Source organism: Haliotis rubra, unplaced genomic scaffold (assembly GCF_003918875.1).
Source record: "Haliotis rubra isolate DU_JTF1 unplaced genomic scaffold, ASM391887v1 Scf414, whole genome shotgun sequence".
Classification (NCBI taxonomy): Eukaryota; Metazoa; Mollusca; class Gastropoda; order Lepetellida; family Haliotidae; genus Haliotis; species Haliotis rubra.
This window is the reverse complement of record NW_025767096.1, coordinates 728,788-753,298: the sequence shown is the minus strand read 5'-3', so window position 1 is coordinate 753,298 and position 24,511 is coordinate 728,788. Positions and strand designations below refer to the sequence as shown.

Genomic DNA, 24,511 nt, shown 5'->3' with positions numbered 1-24,511 from the left:
GGTGCTTATGAAGTTGTGTAATTTGTGTCCTCCGTGTGTAGGTACCTCAGCATCGACGTGCTCCTCCGCCCCCTCAACAATCCTCTCAGACGGCCGCGACGTTAGGAAAAGCTTTAGCCTCAGTGAGTTTCTAGTCACAGCTGTTCGTAGGAAGCAGCATTTGTGTTTCCAAAATGTCAAAAAAACATGAAACAAAATCCTGTATATCAAACTTTTGAAACTAAATTCTTTTAAATTTTTTCCTGAAATGTCCTTGCATTTTATGGTTGAAGCTTTCGGCATATCAAATCACTTCTCTTGACAACATATTTTAAAAATCGATAAACATAAGTTGAAATTTCACAATTTGAGTTATAACTTATAAACTTGATTGAAAAAAATGTAGTTCATAGAACTTATTATTAAACTGTAATGGAAAAAAGGCTTTTTTGTCTATTAAACATGTGGGACAATCGATTGTCTGTTTACAAGGCTGTGAATAAACAAAGAATTATTTTAAAGCACGCATCTTTTCACATCTTAACCATCTGATAAAATCTAAAAGATTCCGCATTGTCTTAGACTTGGAATGGAAATGGAATATGGTCAATGTGAAAAATATCTGCTGAGTATAATTTTGAAAATACATACATGTTGACAGTATTGAAAAATGTCTCAGATTTTGTTACAGTTAAGGTGCATGAAAGACTTCAGCCAGTCGACTGGCCAAGACAAAGAGTAGTTCATGGGTTTAAGTCAATGAGTAAATCTTAAGAAAGGTCAGGGATTCAAGTAGGATTCAAACTAAATATGCTCTTGACAGAAACAAACATTGCTTTGATAAAAGTTTGGATTCTTTTTAAAGTTCTTATTTCAGAGGAATTTTAAAATTGTCATTGTCAAGTAAATTAAGCATTCAAGAATATTACTGTATATTTTTCCTGTAATATGTAAATTACAAGCTTTCTAATCAGTTACGTATTTGTACATAAAAATGGAATTTCTTATTTACATTGAGGAATTTTCACTTACATCAACAGACTTGTGTCAAATGTTGGACCTTTAGCGGGTCAAAGAAAATCCCTGAAAGTGTTAGGTTTGAAGTGAAGGCTGAACCATGTAGAAAAGTCATTAGTCAAAAGTTAATTATGTTTATGGAAATAGTTCAAAATAATATTATTAAGGCTAAGTTTCTATTTTCATCTTTGTTAATTTGACCTACGACTGCCCAAAAGCTATGTGCACAGTTTGATTTCACCATGTTTTCTTGCCTTTGAACATACTCCCTGAAATTCAGATTGAAATTGTCAGTAACATTTGGCAAATATTCTTTCCTTTAAAGTCCTGACATACTCGGCTATCGCGTATCGCTGTCAAAAAATGCGTATCACCTTTGTGAAATGGAGAGTATTTTATGTCGCTATGGAAACCATGTGTTTTCCCAGTCGGTAAATTCGCAAGTCATATGCATCGCAGCTGAGGCAGTTGTACGAAGAATAACCTAAACATCATACGTGAGACCAATAAACATTTGACAGGGTCTGGCCGGAGCTGGCTGCAAAATATGAAACAGGGATAGACGGAGATTAGTTTCGAAATTGATTAAATTGGTATCAGAGGGGGAGCCGATTCATACCGTGGCCTTTATCCCTGAGGGGAATGCCTCTCTCAGGAGGGACGTCACTATTGAGACATGGCATGGTCTGCACCTGCAAGTCATTGTACCATTGCCACGAGGGAATGTGATTTTTACACCCTTTTAAATACCACAATATTCCTGTCATTTGGATAGCATGGTTGTGCTTAGGCTGTTGGAGATGATGGATTCCTCTGTGTAGGTGACATATCTGTCGGAAAGCAGAGTTAGGTGGAAATCTTGCATAAACTGCAAATTCTACCTGCTCACTGCTCTTGAAAATGAACTGAACCCTTTGAAATTTAAGGATCATTGATCTATTAGGGAATATCAACATTTTGGGGGTCATGAATATTTTGGGGGAATCCTGAATATTTGTGGAGGAATCATTAATAATTAAAGATCATTGATATATTGGAGATTATCAGTATTTAGGGGATTTGGAACATTTGAAGCATCATTAATAATATATTTGATTTTTTAGGGTGAAGTGTTTGTCCACAATTTGATAAAAATACTTTCCAATATTCATGATCTTTTTCCTTTTTGTTCAGTGCAAATATAGTTTGTTTTATACTTTCTAAAATTTCCCAAACTTTTTTGATAGTTTGTCTGACATTGTATTAAGTCATAGTCAGCCATATTAATCTCTTGGACAGCTGCAATTTTGGATAATTTGCATAAGTTTAGTTTAGAGATTCAAAGAAAATTGTCTTCCGTAATATAATTTGCTGCAATGACGTGTTAATGCTATGGAAAGCATGAATGTGGTTTGTGTGCTGGTTTGGTTACAATGCACATAGATAATATGTATGTATATTTGTCAACATACTACTCAAAGATGTTAAGGAACGTCTGGCAGATTACCTGTGGTAACATGAATGAATTGGTTCTTAACTTTTTTGAGCGGTTAACTTTTCTTCCAACTGAAACTTTTAGAGAAATGACAATTTTCCTTTTTTTTAAATTGTTTATAATTAATTATGTATGTTTATCTATTTCCAGATATATTCAACGGAGCACACAAATTCTAGTTATGGAGGGTCTAACCCATCCACCCCTGTGTCCTCACCCCCACCAATGTCAGGTGAGCTTTGAGTTACATAATTAATGAAGCGGAGTTGTGACAGGCTCCACTGTTTGTATGACGAAACTTAAGTCTAGCATAATTACAGTCCTCGTATCTGTATTAGGGGCGGTGGGGTAGCCTAGTGGTTAAAGCGCTGGCTCATCACACCGAAGACCCCACATTCGATTCCCCACATGGGTACAATGTGTGAAGCCCATTTCTGGTGTCACCTGCCGTGATATTGCTGGAATATTGCTAAAAGCTGCGTAAAACCAAACTTAGTCAGTTGTATGTATTATATGTGTGGTTACTTTCTCAAAAAAGATGTCTGTGATCTGCTTTTCCTTCGGTAGTCCTAACGCATAATATTGTAATTAATTAATTAATTTATTATCATTAAGCTGATTTCTCACCTGCCTGTTATGTTTGTTTCAGCTGGTCCCAATCCCAACTGGCATCGCCCCAGTAATACTAGTACTACCTCGCCTCACTTTGAGAGTCATCTCCACTCACTGGTAGGTGGCGCTGTCAAAATGACACGATTTAACTTTATTGGTCGTACCTGGGATATAAATAATCGTATCACATATTCAAGAAGTTTGCTGTGATGGTTGTATGCGTGTGTTGCTTGGTTGCAATTTGATTTGATGAATCATAAGCTTGGAAGTTCGAGGCTATGTTATTTAAGACGGCCTTTTAGAAGATGGTGATATTCGTTATATTACATTTCCTTAAAATGTTCTCAAACACTTTGAAAAGGCAGAAAGGATATACACCTATGATAAGTAACAAATGACTTAAGGTTTTGGCCCAGCATGGGAACGTGAATGTGATTGGTCAGCATTATTGTGATGTTTAATGTCTTCACTCCTTATTCCACCTACAAATTTCTTTGTGTTTTGTCAATTTGCTGCAAAATATTTACCAAATTCCATCCTGTGTCTTAAAGTATGTCAGTATTATTTTCGAAGAAAGTGCACAGGTGAAGTTTTATGTTCAAATCTGATTGCAACCAGGTCAGAAATGGGGTTCATATTATTTTCATTGGTTAGTAAAGATTGATTTTATATCACTATTTTCATTTTAATCTCACAATTGCCATTCATGTCTGCCTTGCATGGTTCATTTATGTCATCTGCATGTTTAACTAACTGTCTCCTTTCTCCTCCTTCCCCTTCCCTCCCTTCCCCCACTCGCTTCGCCTTCCCACAATCCCCCGACAGACTGGTCAGATGGAGGAGCGCCTCAGCCAAGCCATTCAAATACTGGGAGAACATGGCCCCAACCAGGTAATGCAGCCCTCCTACAGTCCACCTGATTGGTCCATTCGAAAACACAAAGCTTGATGACCAGTTATGATTGGTCAGTTTTTCAAACTAGAGGCTGAAAATCAAGCCACAATTGGCCAACTAAAAAACAAGTACCTGACAGTCTAGCTGTGATTGGTCAACTCTAAATTAACTGCTAGCTGTTTAGCTGTGATTGTTCAACTCAAAAACAAGATCTTAATAGTACAGCTGTGATCAGTCCATTCAAAAGCTAGATCCAAATGTGATTGGATAGCCTCAAAAGATGTTGAGCTGCGATTGGTCAAATCAGTAACTGTGTCCTTAAAAGCCAGCTGTGATTGGTCTATTCAAAACTGAATAACTGAAGGTATGCTTCTTGTAAATTCACTCTTGAAATTTCACAAATGTTATTTATCAATCAAATTTGTGTATATTGGCCATATTCTTTAAAATAAATGTTTGAGGATGTATTTCTACAAAATTGTTCTTGATGTCAGTATCTGTAGACATCTCTTTGAACTGAAAGGCTGACTCCCAAATTAGGGCCTATTCCTCTATGGCATTTTATGAATAAATCCGCAGACCCACTTAGATTGTAATTTTCCATTGCTCCCTAACAAATTAATTTGCTAAACTCTCACATCATTTGATCTTTTTCATGTTTCTGCATTGAAAAACAATTGTTCCTTTCGTGAAGTGTTGTTCGGATCTTCTATACATTTATACGCAGAAACATTTTATGATAATATTGATGTCCAGAAAAGAAGCAATTAAATTTTGAAATTATTTTTAGTGCCTGCCGAAATCTTAATGCACTGACTGATTTTCTTTTTTCACTCACTCATTCATCATCATCTGAGTATCACACTGAGGAAATCTCACACCGACTAGTTATCAAACAAATTGCATGAATGGTTGGATTTTTTTTATGTTTTAATTTTTTTTAATGTTTTGTCTGCATTTTTCTGAGTGCATGCTGAGGCTGCATGTCATCGTATCCCAGTCCATAGGTCGATGCTCATGTCAATCACTGGATTGTATGGTTTAGATACAATGTTATTCACACATCTCTCAACTTTAATATTGATGTTTGATAATCGTATGATGCATTGTTGATAAGGGTCCAAAGCCTCTTGTTTGTGATACGAGCTGGTTTCATGTCGGCATGACTTACCACCTGTTTACCAGTACTGCTACCAATGAAGGTCCGGGTTAGAATTGGTCTTCAGTAACCCATGCTTGTCGTAAGAGGTGACTAACAGGGTCGGGTGGTCAGACTCGCTGACTTGGTTGTCACATGTCATTGTATGCCAACTGCGTTGTCACATGTGATCGTGTCCCAGTTTGTGTAGGTCATTGCTCATGATATCGGTCACTGGATTGTCTGGTCCAGGCTCGAATATTTACAGACCACATCATTTAGCCAGAATATTGCTTAAAGTTAAACTACCGTATTGTAGTGGACTGAATGCCTTTTTCCAAAAATATAATTGATTGTTTGAATGATGCATGGATTAGATAGTTTGACGATTGAGAAAACTCTGCATGGGGCTTGCATATCAAGCAGTTCCTAATCAGTCTTTTATTCTTCTCACTATTATCATGCACCTGTAGTAGTCTTATGCACTGCGTCATCTTTGCCGAACTGAAAAAAATATCTGTTTCAGCTCAATTTAGCTCAGGTTCCTCCTTGTATATTCGAGATGTTCAGTTATTAAGGAAAAAACACACAAAAAACAAAGAGTATTGGGCTCTGATCAGAAGTCAAATGAAGCTATTTGGTAACATGTAGAGCTTTGAATTGTGTTTATTTGATTAAGACATCATGATGTATGAGTTATCTCCCCTTCCAGCAAAGCAAGATGGAGGAGAGACTTGACGATGCTATTCATGTTCTACGCAACCATGCCGAGCACCAACCAGGGATGCCGAGTCATCTGGGGATGCCGGGAATGTTGGCACCTGGACAGTCCAATGGAATTCTGGGAAATATGGGGGGCTACCCAGGAATGGGCATGATGCAAGGACACATGGATGCGCATATGGTGAGCTGAAGCTTGGATACATTGACGTTGTTCAATAAAAATTGGAAATATTTTTGAAGGAAGAAAATTTGCATCAGGCCAGGGGCTCAATCCACAAAGCTTTCATGGCCGGACGACTTTTTAACTCTAGTTTAAGAGACATTCACCTGTCAAAGCTCTTTTAACAGTTTGAAGATCATTCACAGAGTCATTGTTACGCTGAAATGATCGTAATACAAATCCATTTAACAGGATTACAACTGTTGTTGCGATATGATTGCTATGTGGAATGGGCCCTGATTGGTTGCTTTCTACAGCGTTGGCTCGTCACGCCGAAGATCCGGGTTCGATTCCCCACATGGGTACAATGTGTGAAGCCCATTTCTGGTATCCCCTGCTGTGATATTGCTGGAATATTGCTAAATGAGGCATAAAACCATTCTCACTGGTTGCTTTTGTCAGGCTCGCTGGCTTGGTTACTGATTACTGAAGGTCATTGAATCCAGCTGTGTATATCATTGCTCATTAAGTCGATCACTGGATTGTCTGGTCCAGATTTACAGAGTGCCATGTAATAGCTGGAATATTGTGATTGGTATTCAGCATAAAAACATACATACTTGTCACAAGAGCTGACCAAAATTGACATTGCCAGTTTAAATCGATGCTTATTAAATCAATCACTGGATTGTCTGGTCCAGATTACAGAGTAGCATTGTATAGCTGGAATATTGCTGCATGTGGTGTTCAGCCTGAAACGATTTGTCACAAGACCTGAGTGAAATTGAGATGGTCAGAATGCTGTGACATGCCTGAGTGTTATACCATAGAGGTTTGGTACGGTGTTATACCCCAGAGGTTTGGTACGGTGTTTTGGAGGTCTGGTACGGTGTTATACCCCAGAGGTCTGGTACGGTGTTTTACCCCAGAGGTCTGGTACGGTGCTCATACTATCTGTCACTGGTTTGCCCCTCAGGTTCAGGTAATATCAGATTACCATTATGTGACTAAAAGGAACTGGTTGATCTCAAATCATGACTGTTTTCGTTATCCCGTAGGGTGTGGTTTCCATCTACTGACCTCAAGCTAATGCATGGGCTCAAAGTTGTAGTGGGTCGGTAATTGCTAGTGTAGGTGTTTGTTTACCTTGTCAAAGGGTTCAAACTGTGTCCACTGTATTGATATTGGTAAAACACTCACTCACACGCTCGACCAGAATGTTTAACATAATGAATATTACAGTTGGTATGCACATGTTCACATGGGCCCCCAAAATAGAAATTCTGTGCTTGACGCTTGTAAATTCAGCAACTATTTTTTTTCACAATTCTGCACACATTTTGCAGACTTGTAAGCTTAGTTTCCATGTATTTGCAAGTTTTTCAACTTGTGATGGGTATTTTTCTGATAATAATAACTTATTGCAGTGAATCTGGTTACATGCGCTTTTGCTGCCAGTAACACAAATGTGGACTTTACATCATAGTGAAATCAGTATGATATTTCAAAATATGAAACAATTTAAGATGGTTTGTAAATTGTCTTTTTGTCCCTCTATACTACAATTAGATCAAATCTTTGGAATGATTTAATTAGTGGAACCCGCAATTAAACTAACAATTGTCTCAGTTAACTGATGCAACCTTTACCAATCTAACTTTTTGATTCCATGTTAAAATACTCAGCACAAAAGCGATTTTCTGAACGATAGGTACATATTCTGCCCCAACAGGGTATTTCTGAAAATGGTAATATGGACAGATATATAATTATGTATTTTATACGAATGTATGAATCCTTGATTCCATCTTTAAAAGAAAGGTATAAAAACATCTTTGGACCACCCACACTCACTACTGCATTCGTGAGATGACCAGTCGTTTAATTGGCCCAAACTTGTTTGATATGATTCATGAAGATGGTGGTGGCAAGTATGTTCAAATATTTAAGCTGCACAAAATATGTTTAAGAGCTTAATTTACATTTTCGAGAATTCAAGATAGACAGTTATAAGTTTTTGGACAGGAAGTTCCATGCAGGAAGAATTGTGGGTTGCGAGATGGTGCTCAGCACCAGCTGGGTAATGGCCAGCACAGATGAACATCTGGATTTCGTATAACACTGCTTCAGTTGCCTTCTAGCACAGCACCATGGGAAATAACAGTTGTATCATGGGATTGATATCAAAGAAATGGCTTTGTGATGAATTGATAACAATATGATAAGAAATGGTATACTTTAAAAACTAAGTCCAGTGCAGTGAGATGTGGTAAGAAACAAAATGGCCGAAGAGACGCATGGGAAACTTTGTCAGTCCTTTTTGCAAGGTGGAATTTTAAACCCAGATTTTCTTCCAGAACTTGGGAGGCAAATTTGCTTTTAACGGAGGAACCTGTTCCCACAGCTGTGTTTAATTACAATCCCAAATCGCAAGAAGCGTGCATCTGTTTTTCATTGGGCATAAGGCTCACTCCCCCATCCAGCCCCAGTTTGGCCAACCTGGCTGTTTATTTTGTAACTGACAGTGGAGAGAAAACAAACGATAGCGGCCAATAGGAAGGCAGCATTATATACTGTGTTCCGATATATAAACAGGAAAATGCCAGATACTGGACCCGCAGAAGGTCATATTATTTCCATGTGACTCTGTCGTAGCTGTGTGAAGACAATGGGAAACACATTGTTAAACAATGCTCTCTATTGTGATGGCTGCTCAAATTCAATTGTTCGTTTGAAATCAGAGAAACTTCATTGAAAAAATCCTACCAATTTCTGTTGCGAGCATTTTGAGGGTTTTTTCCTTAAATATGTTGATATCATTTTTCCTTTCTTGTGATGACTCAAACCTTTGCTGGAACACGTTTGTTAAACTTAGTGGTTGGTTCACGCTTTTAGTATCGGACGATAAACAATCTCAACTAGATTTAGAAATTGTTTACAAACAGTATTTTCTGAACTTGATTTAAAAAATAATTTTTACAAACAGTATTTCATTAAAAAAATAAAGTAATAACAATTTGTTAACTGTGATAGATAATTCGAACCTGATTAAACCTGATTTGCCAGAGTTAAATATTTTTACTCTCTGGACAAGTAAAATCAGTGGTATAGTTTATTCATTTCTGTTTATTTATGGTTAATCATTTTTGGGTCCATTAATCCATTAGATTAAAATAATTATTTCCATTTCTTTTGACAGTTACATTAATTAGGACCATGTTAACGAACAAGATAATTATTCACGTTGTCATTGTCTTCCTGGAGAGAGCCGAGTCTCTCTCCAGCAATGATAAATCCTTCTCAGTGGGCCTCTGATTGATTGCTTCTGCACATATGGCAAGCGTTAAAGAGAGAACTTGTAACATCTTGTAGAGTGGGTTAGATTGAGTCTATCAAAATATTTATTGGGTGTAGGTTCGAGTTACTCAAAACTGAGGCATTTGTCGGCCACATTTTGCGAATTACCGTTTCTTTCACCAGAAAGTATCCAAAAAGTCAATTTAACAAATTGTAATGCAAGTACATAAAATGTCCCATTTGTGAAAATTGAAAGGAAAAGTTGCTTTTACGGGTGATTAAACTAATTACATGATCAGCTAATATTGGAAGAAGCTGCATTTGAAATATGATGCTTGTGTTTTGCATTATGAAATAAAATGGGAAAAAATCAAAGAATTCCTTATATGTTTCAAAAAAGGAAAATACATTGGTTATTGAGAAAATTGTTAAAAGAATATATCATTATCGAGTCTTGGAGAATCCTATTTGCTGTGATACACGTAGCATGGAACTGTAATGATTTATGAATTATGAGCGTGATTTTAAGCAATTTGCCAGTCGTGTATGTGTGTATGTGTTAGACCTAGTATTTGTTAGCATATGCAAGGCATACACATGGATCTGATAATGACTAGTTTTACCCAGATGTGTGCCATCAGTATTCCGTAATTTGCAAGATGCCGTCTTCCTAATGACTCTGTAAAAAGGCTTCCGCACTTTGTTGACTCATTAATTAGTTTTCCTGTCTGAGTTGGAGTTTGGACGTGGGGATTCGAGATCTTTACCGAGAGATGGGTTCGGGTACATTGAAAATAAAGAAAATGGGATGAAATTTGCAGATTTGTCGTACGATTTTTCAATGTGGTGCTTCCGCCCCAATAGCTCCCCTCCGCTGAGCAGCTGGGTTTCTCGTTAGAGGCAGACGCAGATTCTGAGGGTGCGCCATTGAAGTATGTTGCCATGCTTTTTGCGTTGGCTTCAAGTATTCGCACACATGTTGCGCCTTTTGGCAAGTGTTCATCGTAGCTAGGCTCAACTCTGCATTCTGTCAAGGCCTGCCTGGAGATCAGTGAGAGTGTTAAAACAGATATTTCCTTGCCCGTCTGCCGATTACTTCTTACAGTAAAACAGATTGCGTTGATGTCTGTGTATGGCGTGTGTCTCCCTGTAGCAGACCCGGTCCTGTCTCAGAGATCACTGTACAGACCGCAGATCTCCGACTGACAAACCAGAACACTCCTCTCTACCGGGTGTTGACTGTTAGAGAGATAGCTGCCTCGCTGTGGAAGAGAGCCACTGTGCTATGTTAGACAGTTGTTAGGAAGATTGTATGCAATGTAACACTAGTTGTCAGGAGAGTATGGTGTGGTGTGCAGCTGGAAGGAGTATTTAGCCTGGTGCAGGTGTATCGTAACACAGCTGTTGCCGTGGCGATGTACCCCAACACGTGGGGGTGTGGATGGGCAGGATCAGGACCTTCGTGGCAGGACCAATATGGCCGTCAGATATACCCACAACAAATCTCGCCTGATCCAGCGTTACAGAACATACCAGCTCAACGGCATCAACAAAACTCGCTACAACAATGTGCAATGCAAAAGTGTTCACCGTCCCAGTCGATGCTGCAACAATGTGCGCCAATACAGACGTTTCCGAAGAAATGTGTCACTCAGGACCATCAATTCGCACAGATATCGCCGATGCAACAGTATTCCCCACAACAAACTCCACTTCAACAATATTCATCTCAGCAGCCATGGTACTTTCCCAACTACTGGGTATGTTTGATCAAATCTGGATATGAAAGGATTTGGAATATACCACTCAAATTGAAACAGATTCGAATGGAATAATGTTTTTCACAATTCATGGAATTATCCAGTGTGGCTTGTATTGATCGATTTCTAGGGATGGACGGAGGATATTTTTGTATCTGTATTTGAAGACAATAATCTTTTGATATTTCAGAATGTTCTGAATATTTTTTCTGAGGTCTTATTTTCTTAACAGTGAATGTATGAAGTGTTCCAGTGATTTATTTACAATAAGTATCAAAAGTGACAAGTCTACCTGCGTTATAGTAGACAAAAATAGTTGTTGGGAAAACAGTTTAACATCCACCAATGTGAGGAATGTTGGTTGTTTTGCGGAATGTTTTCTCCAGGTTAATTACTGTGCCATTCACAGCCGTTCAACAAGGGAGTCGATATAAGGCTGATACATACCTAAAACCCTTCAAGAACCCTTCAGTAGGATACAAAGTCTATCAGCAGTCTATATGTAGAACTGTTTATGAATAGTTTGATCTTCAACTAACGACCAGGATTTTACTCCTAAAATTTGACAGTTTTAAAAATGGGAAAGCTAATGAAAGTTTAAAATGTTTTTGGAGCTTAGTTATTTTTGGATAAATTATGTAGGTTTTCTCTTGATATTGTCTAACTGAGAGCTAACAGGGTTATATACTGACCACCTACAGTGTTATAACACTGTTTATTTCCCTATCTTGTCCAAGCCAACACGGAAACCATGAACTACGTAAACTTGCTTATTGCTTAATTCCGTGTTGATGCAGTTGTCACTCAAGCCCTATCGCCAGCACCACCTGTTGGGAACAGCTGACATAATACAGAGTTATCCCCCTTGTTTGCATTGACAGACACTTTAGCCGAGTTAACTAAAACCATACCAGCTTGGAAGGCTTGGGTTGTTCACGTAGTGTTAATTGAATGTTTGAACAAACATGTGTAAAGGAAATAAAAACAAGACCGGCCCGATTTTCTGAATTTGGAATGGTTTGTACCGAGTCTTGAAAAAGGTCAAGAAATATATCAGCAGCTTGAACTGACTCCGCTTGGTAAGAGCAGACTTCAGAAGAATTTTGCGTTAACTTTGAAAAATATCTGTCACATATTACTTTCATGTCAGTTTTAGAACATTTATGATTAAAGATGCAGATTCCTTAATGTGTTAAACAGATTATGGTAGTTTTAAAGTGAGCGTCATGTTAAGCAATATATATTATTAACAATGATATCTTGTTTCTAATTTTCAATCATGCAAGGATTTAGTGTTTCATAGAGACTAGTATTTGGCCCAAAGTATCTATCTAAAAATTCCAATTTATGTTAATATAGTTTTAACTAATGTACATGGTACTTAAAGGGCAAGATGCTTAGTTTTACAGTATTTGATCAAATGTAATGTTTAAGCCAGTGTTACTTCTCAAAACTTAAATAAGAAATAATGAATAAGATTTCCACAGTCTGAACAGTTTTGCCTCCTTTCCTGCTGAGGGTCCAGGGTTTTAAACCCATGGTTGTTGAGTAATGAGTATCTTTTTTCACCGGATGATAGTTAAATCTTTCAGTTGTAATTATTTAAAGAATGAAAGGCTGGATATATTATCTATGAACTATTTAGGCAACTTTTGTCTGTTACCTTCTTTGCTCATGTTGGGGGGTGGGGTAGCCTAGTGGTTGAAGCGTTCGCTCTTCACGCTGAAGACCCGGGTTTGATTCCCCACATGGGTTCCACGCTGTGGAATATTGCTAAAAGCGATGTAAAACCCAACTCCCTCACTCACACAATTTGCTCATGTTACAGTTTAATCGTGCAAAAATGAAATTTAATTTATTGGAATATTAGCAATTCCGAAGTTAAATTATGAACAATAAGGATCAATTTGTGGGGGGACAATAGCTGTTTTAGTTGGAAATGCAGTTCGCCTCATTGAAATTTTGTTGCTGTACCTGAGGCTTAGCGAGGCAAATGGTTTTGAGAATTGGTAATTGTGCAGTGACAGTTTTAGCTGTTTAATATTTTTTGGGGGATATATATGTTTCATATTTGGACATAACATGTATAAAGTGTTTATTGGATGTTATAATATTGCGTATACAGTGTTGGATGGATGTTATAATTTATGTAGTTTGATGGGTTTCATAGTTTTTGACAGATGGTATAGTGTTTATAGCCTTTGTGGATGGTATAGTGTTTATAGCCTTTGTGGATGGTACAGTGATTATAGCCTTTGTGGATGGTATAGTGTTTATAGCTTTTATGGATGGTATGTTTATAGAATTTGTGGATGGTGTAGTGTTTATAGCCTTTGTTATAACAAATCCTTTGGATGCTATAGCAAAATGTATATAGTGTTTGAGAGGTCCCACAAAAGAACTGATAGAATATTGCATATAATTTGCATCTGTGAAACTAAAGGACTGGTTTCTAATTGGACAGGGTAGGGTCTTAGCTGTAGAGTGGGTACCCGTAAGGAATACTTGCTGTGTGGAGGCCCCTGATCCCATAGGATGGTTCTCACTACAAACAGCTGTTGTGTTTTTGATGTGGCACAAAGTGATTCTTTGTGGTAGCAACTTGGAGCATTCCTGGTTAGAATGTATCTTATTTAACCTGTTAACAGATGGAGTGGTCGGTCAGGTGACTTGATTGTGTCATCGTACCCAATGGAATGAATCATGTCTTGATATCAATCACTGGATTTTCTGATCCAGATATTAATACATTTGTATTATATTTGTGTAGATATTGGTGTACTTGTGTTGAATTGTGCCCATACTCTACTGCGTGCTTTGTTCAGCAGGGAAGTCACCCATCGATGTCCGAGAACAGAAGTCAAAGTGGAGGAATGTCTGCATCGTCAACAGATCAGTCCAAAACATATGAAAGTAAGTTGCTACCACTGACAGTGTGCAAAATATTTTACAATTCTGAATTTATGCTCTTAATGTCAGCCACTTGGTTTGTCTGGAAGTGGCTCAAGCCCTCGAGCCATGGGGAGGTCTTCACTCGTTACGCCGAAGACCTTCAATTTCCACCACATGGGTACAGTGAGTGAAGCCCATCTCTGGTGTCCCCAGCCATGATAATGCTCGAACATTGCTAAATACAACTGATGACTGTGAGACTGATAGGAGATGTCTGACGGATAAAGTTTCATTTTATTGCCTATTATGTGCTAGGGGTCTTATACTACTCATGAAGGTCCGGGTTAGAATATTGATCTTCAGTAACCCATGCTTGTCGTAAGAGGCGACTAACGGGATCAGGTGGTCAGGCTGGCTGACTTGGTTGACACATGTCATCGGTTCCCAATTGCACAGATTGATGCTCATGTTGTTGATCACTGGATTGTCTGGTCCAGACTATTATTTAGAGACTGCCGCCATATAGCTGGAATATTGCTGAGTGCGGCATAGAACTAAACTCACTCACTCACTCACTCACTCACTCACTCACTCACTCACTCACTCACTGTGGGTCTTATACTGCAGAATATGTGAAATGGCCGTATTATTGCTTTAAGACATTGTTGAATACAGGCATTGTTGGAATATTGCTGACTATGGAATGTAGGTTTTATACTGCTGAATATATGACTGAAGTATTGCTGACTAATGGATTCCTTTCTCCACTAGACACTCGGTTATCACTGTTGAGTATCTATTGTTTGAGGGCGGAAATTTAGCTTAATGGTTAAAGCGTCCCCTCGTCAGGCCGAAGACCCAGGTTCAATTCCCCATGTATATACAATTTGTGAAGCCCATTTCTGGTGTTCCCCGCGATGATATTTCTGGAATATTGCTAAAACCGGCATAAGACCACACTCACTCACTCACCACACTCACTCACTCACTCACTCACTCACCCACTCACTCACTCACTCACTCACTCACTCCCTCACTCACTCACTCCTCCTCACCAACCACTCAACCACCCACTCACTCAACCACTCATCCAACCACCCACTCACTCACTCATCCAACCACCCACTCACTCACTCACTCACTCACTCACTCAGTAACATTCTTATAAGTTTCAAGTATTATTTGTTCTGTTAATGTTTATCTATTTACCATTTCAGATCTACGAAGTGACCAAACCCAGGAACCTAACACAGATGGATCCATCAAAGTTGAGATGGCTGATAAGAACATAGAAAATGACAATAAAGGCGATCAGCCTCCCAAAACGACAACCAAAGGGTCAACAAATTCAACTCCGCCTACAGGAAACCCCTTCCTCGAAAAGGTCAAGGTCAAAAGTGGACGATGATGACAACCTGTAAGTTTTTGCGTTAAATTTCTTTTCCTCAGAAAATATAAGCTAAACATTGTTGTGGTTTTAACATCCCTCCTAACTGATTGCAATTTCATTGCAATCTTTCTCAAATACATAAGTACCACATCATTCTCTTTATTTCGGTCAAGGTCAAGAGCTCATGACATTGACCTTGTTTATGATATTCCTTAAAGGCACAATTTCACACATTTTCGACAATATTTTGGCCTATATTATGTATATTGGGGCATATGCACTCACTTTAATTTTCTATTGATGTAGTAAATGACTTATTATCCCTTACGACTTGCTTGAAATTGATAATTGAAACTTGAGGCGAACAGCTTATGAAGAGAGAACACTTGCCATATATGGAATGTAAGCAATTGCTCCGTACATCGAAAACTGTCGCACGCGGTGTTGTCGATGTGTGCCGAACTGGTTTCAATCAGAAGTCGCACGTATGATATTCATCAAAAACGCTTCAAGGGACATAACTCTATTTGGTTCGCTTGAAATAATGTTCAGCTGGTAGAGGGCTCAAGAGACGATTAACTTTGCATTAATACATTCGAATTTTTTAATTTAATATTGTAATCTAAATGTGTAATTTTTATATTATATGATAGCTTCCCTGAGGGCTGATAGTGTTATTGAGAGAAATTCATTACTTATTTATAGATAAGTGTGGTGTGAAATAGTGCCTTTAACAATTTGTAATTCTTAAATTGTGTAGTTCTGTGATCACTGCTTATGCTGTTTTGTCATTGACGATTTACCCAATACATAAAAAGTACCTCTTTTACCCTATATTTCGGTCTTAGGTCAAGGTCAAACATGGACGACGATGATTTGTAAGTTACTTGTTGACAGTTTGTTCCACTTTAGAATTCTTAAGATGATGTGGTTCTTACATCACTGGTAAATGAACATAACACTTCATTATCAACCATTTACAAAGGACCATGGTATCACCAGAGTTTATGTGATATAGCTTTTAACAAGTTTTCCTATATTGTAATATTGTCTCATCTCAGTTGTATATACGTACCAAGTTTGATGTGAACTGTATCTATATTGTTATAACATTAGGTTACTGATATGAAGTTTGTTGCCTTAAGACTTTTAGTAGCTATATATTTATGTTGTCTAAGGTACCGCAATTCACAATTAAGGTACCCTTAGGAGGACAGAAACTGATGGTCTATGTTTGAATCTCAGATATGACTAGATTTCATGGTTTGTCTGTACCATTCCCATATTAGTGAAAGTGTGAATACACGATCCCATTTATAAGATGTAACATACATTGAGAAATACACTTCCCATTGTTATGCCACACTCTGAGATTGTGGGTTCGAATCCCAAACCCAAAAAGTACTAGAATTTGTACTTTAAGTCCCATCTGGGATTCGAACCCACACTGTCAGAGAGAGGAAAACAATTCAAGTCTGAGAACCATTAGCCTATATCATTTATGTGTTGTGTACCCTGTATATCTGAAAGTTAACGTGTAAGGCCTTGTGAGGTTTTCCTTTCCCTGCCGTGAAATACTTTGAAATGTTTTGAAATACTTTTCAAAGCGGCATAAAGAAACTTGCTCACTTGTGATTTATTGTGCTGATGTTTGAGCATGTCATGTGTTGTGGTTCTTGCTGTTGTATAGTGGATAGAAAGTCTAACGGGACAGCGGGTCGATCCCCAGCCAGGTCCAGTCCCGACCAGGTCAAGAAGCATTTAACAAATGCACTTGTCACCTTGTCCCACGCTTGCCATTAAGAGTCCGGCTGGCTCTGGATAGAAAGTCCACCTGGCTCTGGATAGAAAGTCCGCCGGAGGGACAGTGGATCGATCCCTGACCAGATCATTCCAAGAGGCATTTAACAAATGCACTTGTCACCCCGTCTCACGCTTGCCATTAAGGGATTGAGACCGTGCCAGTTTTGGCTAGAAATGTCGGCCCTAGAGACAGTGGGTCGCTTGCCATTATGGGGCTGCTGACTCTGAATCAGTTGACTGACCCTGCAAGGGGTGTGCATGTTGAACTGAAGCACGTCACCTCAGTGGGCTGTAGAACTGGCTTGACTACAGCAGTACGAGCGGCCAGACGAACATGAGCATGTCCATCACTAAGTGCAATAATCTTGAATACAACTTTAATCCCACTTTACCTCACGTGGGTTTGAGGAATTTGGGACTCGTGACCGTTATGGACTTTTATGGACCTTCAAAGGTGGTTGTCATAGTACCTTTTGGCAAGTCCTTGAGCCCCAGTGAACATTGGTTTTGTCACGTCAGCTGTGGCCTAACGGTGACAGCGTTTGTTAGTAACGCTGGAGACTGGGTTCGATTCCCTACATGGATGCATTTTATGAAGCCCAGTTCTGGTTTTCGCTGCCGTGATATGGCTGGAATATTGCTTGAAACGGCTCAAAACCATACTGGCTCCAGGGCATGTTTAAACTGTGCTCTCTTTTTTCAGAAGCGAAGGCGATGACAATGAGAGCCCCGAAGGTAAACAGGAACGTGAACGTCTCCGCAGACAGGCTAACAATGCCAGAGAAAGGTAGGTTGCATCCAAGACCACAGGGAAAGAAACCTTTCAAATTTCCCTCTAGACCACAGGACCAGTGAGTGGACAATAATCAGTGGTCCTGTCTGTACTTCACTGGTCCAAAATAACATCTGTAGATTTACTTAATAATCAATACAAAATTCACTGGTCACCAGGACCACTGCAAACTTATCATTTAGTGGTCCTGATGAATTTTTACTAGCCAGGGACCACAGGACCATCGTAAATGGTCTACGCAGCATTATGCTCAAACATTCTCTCTTCGGGTTGCTCTTTTGTGTTGAGGGTGGTGGGGTAGTGGTTAAAGCATCCGACTGTGCTCTCTTTATTATCCGTTGCCACCTTGTTTGAAAATTTTGGTATCAAAGGGAGAGAACTCATGTAATTGTCAATTCAGCCAGTATCTAGTCACCGACATTATGAAAGGAGATGTGTCGGTCTAAGGAAATGCAAGGGTGTTACTAGGCAATATGATTGGGTGTTAATAATCGATGTAATTGGGTGTTAACAGTGACTGGATGTTAACAGGCGATGTGACTGGATGTTTCAAGGCAATGTGATTGGATGTTAGCAGGCGATGTAACTGGATGTTAACAGGCGATGTTACTGGATGTTAACAGGCGATGTAACTGGGTGTTAGCAGGCGATGTAACTGGGTGTTAACGGGCGATGTGACTGGGTGTTAACAGGCTTGTGATGTAGCTGATTGTTCGTCTATTTCAGAGTGCGAGTGCGGGACATCAATGAAGCGTTCAAGGAGCTGGGTCAGATGGTCACCCTGCACTGCTCGTCCAGTCAGCCGTTGACGAAGCTGATGATACTACAGCAGGCCGTCAACGTCATCACCTCGCTGGAGCAGCAAGTCAGAGGTTAGAGGCATACATTACCAGATAGCATCACTGAATCCCATTTGACACATTTGACATGTCATAGTGCACCTGTTATATGACATTGTTGTACAGTAAAAGTTATTATTAAGAACAGTTATTCAATAATTGATTACAGTTATTCATCAGTCATTTAATAAGAAATACTTTAGTACTGTTATTCTATGCTGAATTAAGTACTACACACATTTCACTATCAAGCTCTGTTAATACCGGCATACGGTTATTCAAGACAGTACAGTTTCATATGCTACACGACCTGTGAAGATTCGGGTTGGAATTGATCTTCAGTAACCCATGCTTGTCGTAAGAGGTGACTAATGGGATCGGGTGGTCAGGCTCGCTGACTTGATTGACACGTCATCGGTTCCCAAATGCATGGATCGATGCTCATGATGTTGATCACTGGATTGTCTGGTCCAGACTCGATTATATACAGACTGCCACCATATATCTGGAATATTGCTGAGTGCGACGTAAAACTAAACTCACTCACCCATATGCTACACAAGATTGTTCACTAAGGGTATTTCTCAAGTACATCCAATCTACTGGCTGCAGCTGACAATGTTAATTCTTTGTTTCACAGAACGCAACTTGAACCCAAAAGCAGCTTGTCTTAAGAGACGCGAGGAGGAGAAATCAGACGATATGCCTGGTCGCATGAATGCAGACGATATCGCCCAGCAGGCAGCCCTGGCAGGTAAGGTATGGAGGCTTACCTAGCTTCTACTGCTTGTGGTGAACTGTAGTTTTCTCCTTATTAGTTATTTCCCCTTACCATGTGGAGCTATCGAGTTTCCAAGTAAAATGAAAATTTCGGTATTGTTTGACTGTAAGATGATTAGATTCTTACATCTCTTCATGTTGTTACAACAATGGTAATAAATTCATTACAGTTAGCTTTGGGTGAGGGCTCAACATCATCAGCGTATGTATTTGCTAGTTTAAAGATAAAGCTGATGGAAGGGGCTTTCTTTTATAGAAATGTCTTATTTTCAGTAATACATGTTAAATTTGGATTTGAAGAAGAGAAAGAAATCATTATTATGCATGTATTTATCTTGAATAGAAAAATAATAATTTGGAATATAAAATTTAAATTACTTGGAAACTTGACGCGAATGATAAACTGTAAGTTCAGTTTTGTATAAAGAAGGATTGTTGGGGTCGGAAGACTGTACATATTTGTTCCGTGTGTTTGCTCGTGTTTAAAGAGTTTGTTTTCATAAATTTGAGTTTTTCAAGATGAGAAAATGGTTGAAGTCTTTGAAAAGTGTTTAGAAGTTGAGAGAATTTGAATACATGACGCATGGATAACATCTTTATTCTGTATTTTGTTATCCATAAATAAATGTTATGTATTTGAGAAAATAACGGTTCTGTAATTTTCTACAATAATGACAAATTTTTATGGGTAACAATTAGTTTAGTGTCATACAGAATTTTTGTAGCATTGTCAAGCAGGAATGTAATGTTGTATCACAAATATGTACAGCGATGTCTGCATGCTTGGTGAAGGCAGGGCAAGGGTTCCCGTCAAATTCCTCCTTTCCAAAATTCATTTGCCAGATTTTCTCATTCACGTGCATGTTTGTCCAACTATGAGCACTTTCAAATTGAATCAACTCTTTCGTCAATATCGGCACCCGATCCAGATAGTTTTCGTAAAGCAGGTGTAATTGGATGGATGTCCAACTGACGTCCTTGACCTTCAGACCAACTGACCGCACTGGTAGATACTGCATGTGACACGAAGGGTTAACTCACAGCATGTGATACCGGGGGTTAAAGGTGAACTTGTCTCCATCGAATCAGCTGCATGACACAGGTTGTCTCCCCTGTTCTGCAGCTGGATCTGCCAATAATTGTGAGCTGACATTGACCTTATTCAAGGTCACAATATGGGCAGATCCCTTCATGAGTAATTTGTATTTCTCTGGAACCAGATTTGACCCTTTTGGGATTAGCTATGTATCAGGAACTGAACTCAGACTTATATCATTATTGCCAATTACAACTTATGGGGACCAGGCAGTGACCTATTTCAGAGCCATGAGCATGTCTACAAAATTTCAATTATTGGGAGTTTAATTACAATTTGTGGACAACATACTATTTTCCTAAACCTAGATTATGTTTTGTCTAACCCTTACTTGAACCGAAATCCCAACTCATTTAAGCTTTGTACTTAAGATGTCTATGTATGCAGGCAGACTTATATGGCTGAAATAATGCCAATGTGACGTAAAATTCAACTGGGCTTGAACCTCCATCCTAATACGTATATCTGACTCCTCACTGACATTACAACTGGTTGTCTGGAACGATTTTTGACCAGCGGAGATGAGTTCACCTTAAACTCATTAGCATGCGTTAAATGAGTTAATGTCTGAGCATGCGATACAAAATGTGTTGCATGTGATATGAGTGCTAGCCAATGACTGCTACTTCAAGAGAGGCAGCAGCCATGGGTAGCCGTATTACTGCTTCCCCTGCCACTATGTGTGACGTACGTTTTCCTTGCAGATTCACTACACAAAATGATGCATTCTTTATCCTCGTTAGCAGACAGTGAAGAGTTTCACAACCAGTAAGTCCACGTGTAGTCGTAGATGTAGACGTGTACTGACAATACTAGTCCTTCTTTAACCCCAAGCTTGTCTTTCCTCCATTGACGTTCCCTTTCCAGAATTAGAATCACTAACAACCCGTGTAATTATTTTACATTAATTTCTTTTACTCCATTGTCTCTGTTTTTCTTCTAACTGATAAAACGTCGACTTCAGATCTTTCAAATCTTGCTTTTTGTCTCCCTTTCTGTTTCTCTATGTATTGAAATTCTGCATGATTCGTCATCTTCGTTCCTTGTATTAGCCTGTGTTCGGACTCGCGTCCAGCAATCTGTTACGCAAATGTCAAATGAGCATAGCCCAAGGGACGACAAACCCACTTGACCGACTCTTTGCCGTTAGCCGGAGGTGATGTGTGCATCATTTTGGCGTTTGGCTTATGCAGGTACCCATTGTCAAGGTGCTAGATTGTTGACGTGTCTTGTGTACAGTGTTTGGCCGACTGCATTCATCCGATAAAAGCTCTGTAAATGTAATCACTGAACTGAGACATTTCGCACCCTTTGTACTTTTTTGTTTGCTTACAATTCTGTTTCATATTGGCTTTTTTACAGAAATTTAATTTAATAATTGTATCATGTTGAAAAGATTTATGGTTGTAATGCAACAGAAATTCACATGTACGAATCATTCTGGATATCTAAGCTAGCCTCGTCATTAAAGTAGCGAGGATTGTTAACTTTAATTGATAATTGTGGTAATGTCTTACAATTTTTATATGAGGTACAGAATTTAAGGCTTTGGTGAGGTAGCCTTGCGGGCTGTGCTTGCTCAGTATAGCTGTAAAATGTGTTTGATTCTTCAGTGGTGCCTGATCTGAAATCAATTTATTCATTTTTGAATTGTAATTTGTATGCTGTGTAATTGTGTTATGTTTTCAAATGATGTCCACTTTAGTTCAAGATGAAGCATTCAGTCAGGAATATGTTGTAAATTTTCAATTTTTGAACCTAAGCAAAAAGATTTTGGTTGGCAAAAACTACTTATAAAATTACATACTACTTATTATTGAAAATATGTATGTATAGATATTTTTGTTATTAAGCGGAAATTACATAAATAATGTGATAACTAAACTCGCATGTGATAAAGTAGGTATTTGTGTCAAAAACAATGTGTTATAAGTGGAAATGTGAAAACTGAATTGCTACAACGGAACACAGACATTGTTTGTTAATGAAAACATATCTGTGTTGCAGGTAGTGCTGCCTTGATGGGCCGCATGGGGGCAACAGCTAGTTCCAACCGGCTGTCACCAGGGGGCGTGCTGCCCACCACTACACATGGTGCCTATACTAACGTCTACCTTCAACCAGGCCACCCTTCGGACGGTCAGGAAAACCGACTTGATCTCGGTATGCCGCCAGTGTCAGATGCCGCGGTGAAGCTCGGGCAACAGGCCAACAGGAATACGCTAAGCTTGTCTGACTCGGTTGCCCATGCTGCCGGTGTCTCCGTCAGCTCTGCGGGGCATGTAGGAGCCAGTGGGGGCCAGATGGTATCCCCCCTCACGGACTCGAACGCAGACACCCTTGGGGGCAGATTTTCAGTTGATCAGGGTCCACCCTAGCAGACTTTGCCCCCGTTTTCTATCGAGAGAATGAACGGAATGTGTGTTATGTTTCAGGAATCCTGCCTACCTGTCTAATACATTAGCGTTAACGATTATTTGAAGAAGAAAAAGACAACTGTTCCAAACAAAAAAAAATAAACTCAGCCTAGCTGACCATTGTTAGACTTCCAGTGCCATCGCCATGACGATAGTGTTGCCATGACGATGACAGATTTGTTGTGTTATGTAATTCTCATTGAGTTTACCTGAGCCTGTGGCCGGAAGGAGGGCCAGGAGAGATGTCGATTTCAGAACGTGTACATTTGCCCTGATGGATTACCCAGAATTCATTGGCTGTACCAGGATCAACGTAATGGAGAAGTCAAGCTTTGTATGAGAATCAAGCATGCATAGTGTCCAAAGTTCAAAAATCCTTCTTCCGATACTTCTGTTGGTATTTGAACGATAGCATTGGTTGGACTTCGTCAACACAGAAGGAACAAGATGGTCACTGTTTGCAATATTCTGAGCTGCTACGTCATGATTCAGGCCAGTTCTGATGTAATGGAAAATTGGGACACTGTGAGACTGTAACTGATCTCCTGATTGATATTTGAATCAGTCGAAATACCAGACTTTGAGAATCAGCATCGGTCATATCAAGGCGGCCATGTTGGATTTCTCAGCCAGTGACATTTAAGCAATGCAGGAATTGTGCAGCCTGATTGGTTGATCTGAACAGCTTTGTAGAGTAGTAGTGTGTGAAGTGACAGACTACACTGGGGATTGTTTATGCATTAGATGATTGAGTCTTTCACTTGTCAGTAGGATGGGAGTTATCTCCCCTTCTTCTTTGCCAACTGTTGGTTATCTCCCTTTATAAGTTTTAAGCAAAAATGTTTAACCTTTGTTAGCAATGGTTTTTATGGAAGTATGGGGTAACAAAATGTTGAAATTTGTTTGAATTTTTAAAGTTGTATTTACAATCTGTTTTAACCTGTTATTTACAACTATTTTATCCGGCAAAGATATTTTGCCAGGGGATTGATTCATTCAGAGCGAAGGGTCAACAAGTGAAAGTCTCAATCCAAACATTAGCCCATAATCATATTGTATATTATATCACTGTTATCATCGACATGCATCAATCACCATAGCAACAAGACATCTTATGTCATACATTAATGCATAATTCTCCATAATGGAACAAGCTAGAGGCTGATTGGTTGCCAACGGGGATGTGTCGTATCAAATATTGTGACAGCCAGCTAAGAACAAGATATAGTTAATAGTCCTTGTTCTTGTTGAGGCTGCCGGAGCTGACAGTGGTTTGTTCATGGTGGCATGGTGCGCCCCTCCGGCGGGGATAGTCTAACTATGATTTTGTTTGTGTTCATGTAGATGTATTTAAGTGATATTCTACTTTTTTGAGCACTATTTTACACAAAGTTGGTGCATTTTATCACCACGACTGGGGTTTTGTATAGTAGAATATATGCTGCCA

At 39.1% G+C, this 24,511-nt stretch overlaps 1 protein-coding gene across 1 annotated transcript in view; it reads left to right on the top strand.

Annotated features, from left to right (window-relative positions):
• LOC124288301 (transcription factor 4-like) overlaps nucleotides 1–24,462 on the top strand; it is a 155,287-nt gene extending 130,825 nt beyond the window's left edge. The window contains 12 exon segments of the mRNA XM_046724818.1: nucleotides 2,621–2,702; nucleotides 3,120–3,199; nucleotides 3,908–3,973; nucleotides 5,827–6,018; nucleotides 13,880–13,967; nucleotides 15,164–15,257; nucleotides 15,259–15,363; nucleotides 16,185–16,214; nucleotides 17,843–17,926; nucleotides 18,659–18,804; nucleotides 19,412–19,525; nucleotides 22,655–24,462. Coding sequence (XP_046580774.1) covers nucleotides 2,621–2,702; nucleotides 3,120–3,199; nucleotides 3,908–3,973; nucleotides 5,827–6,018; nucleotides 13,880–13,967; nucleotides 15,164–15,257; nucleotides 15,259–15,363; nucleotides 16,185–16,214; nucleotides 17,843–17,926; nucleotides 18,659–18,804; nucleotides 19,412–19,525; nucleotides 22,655–23,025 — 1,452 coding nt within the window. The 3' untranslated portion in view covers nucleotides 23,026–24,462.
• The last annotated feature ends 49 nt before the right edge of the window (nucleotides 24,463–24,511 follow it).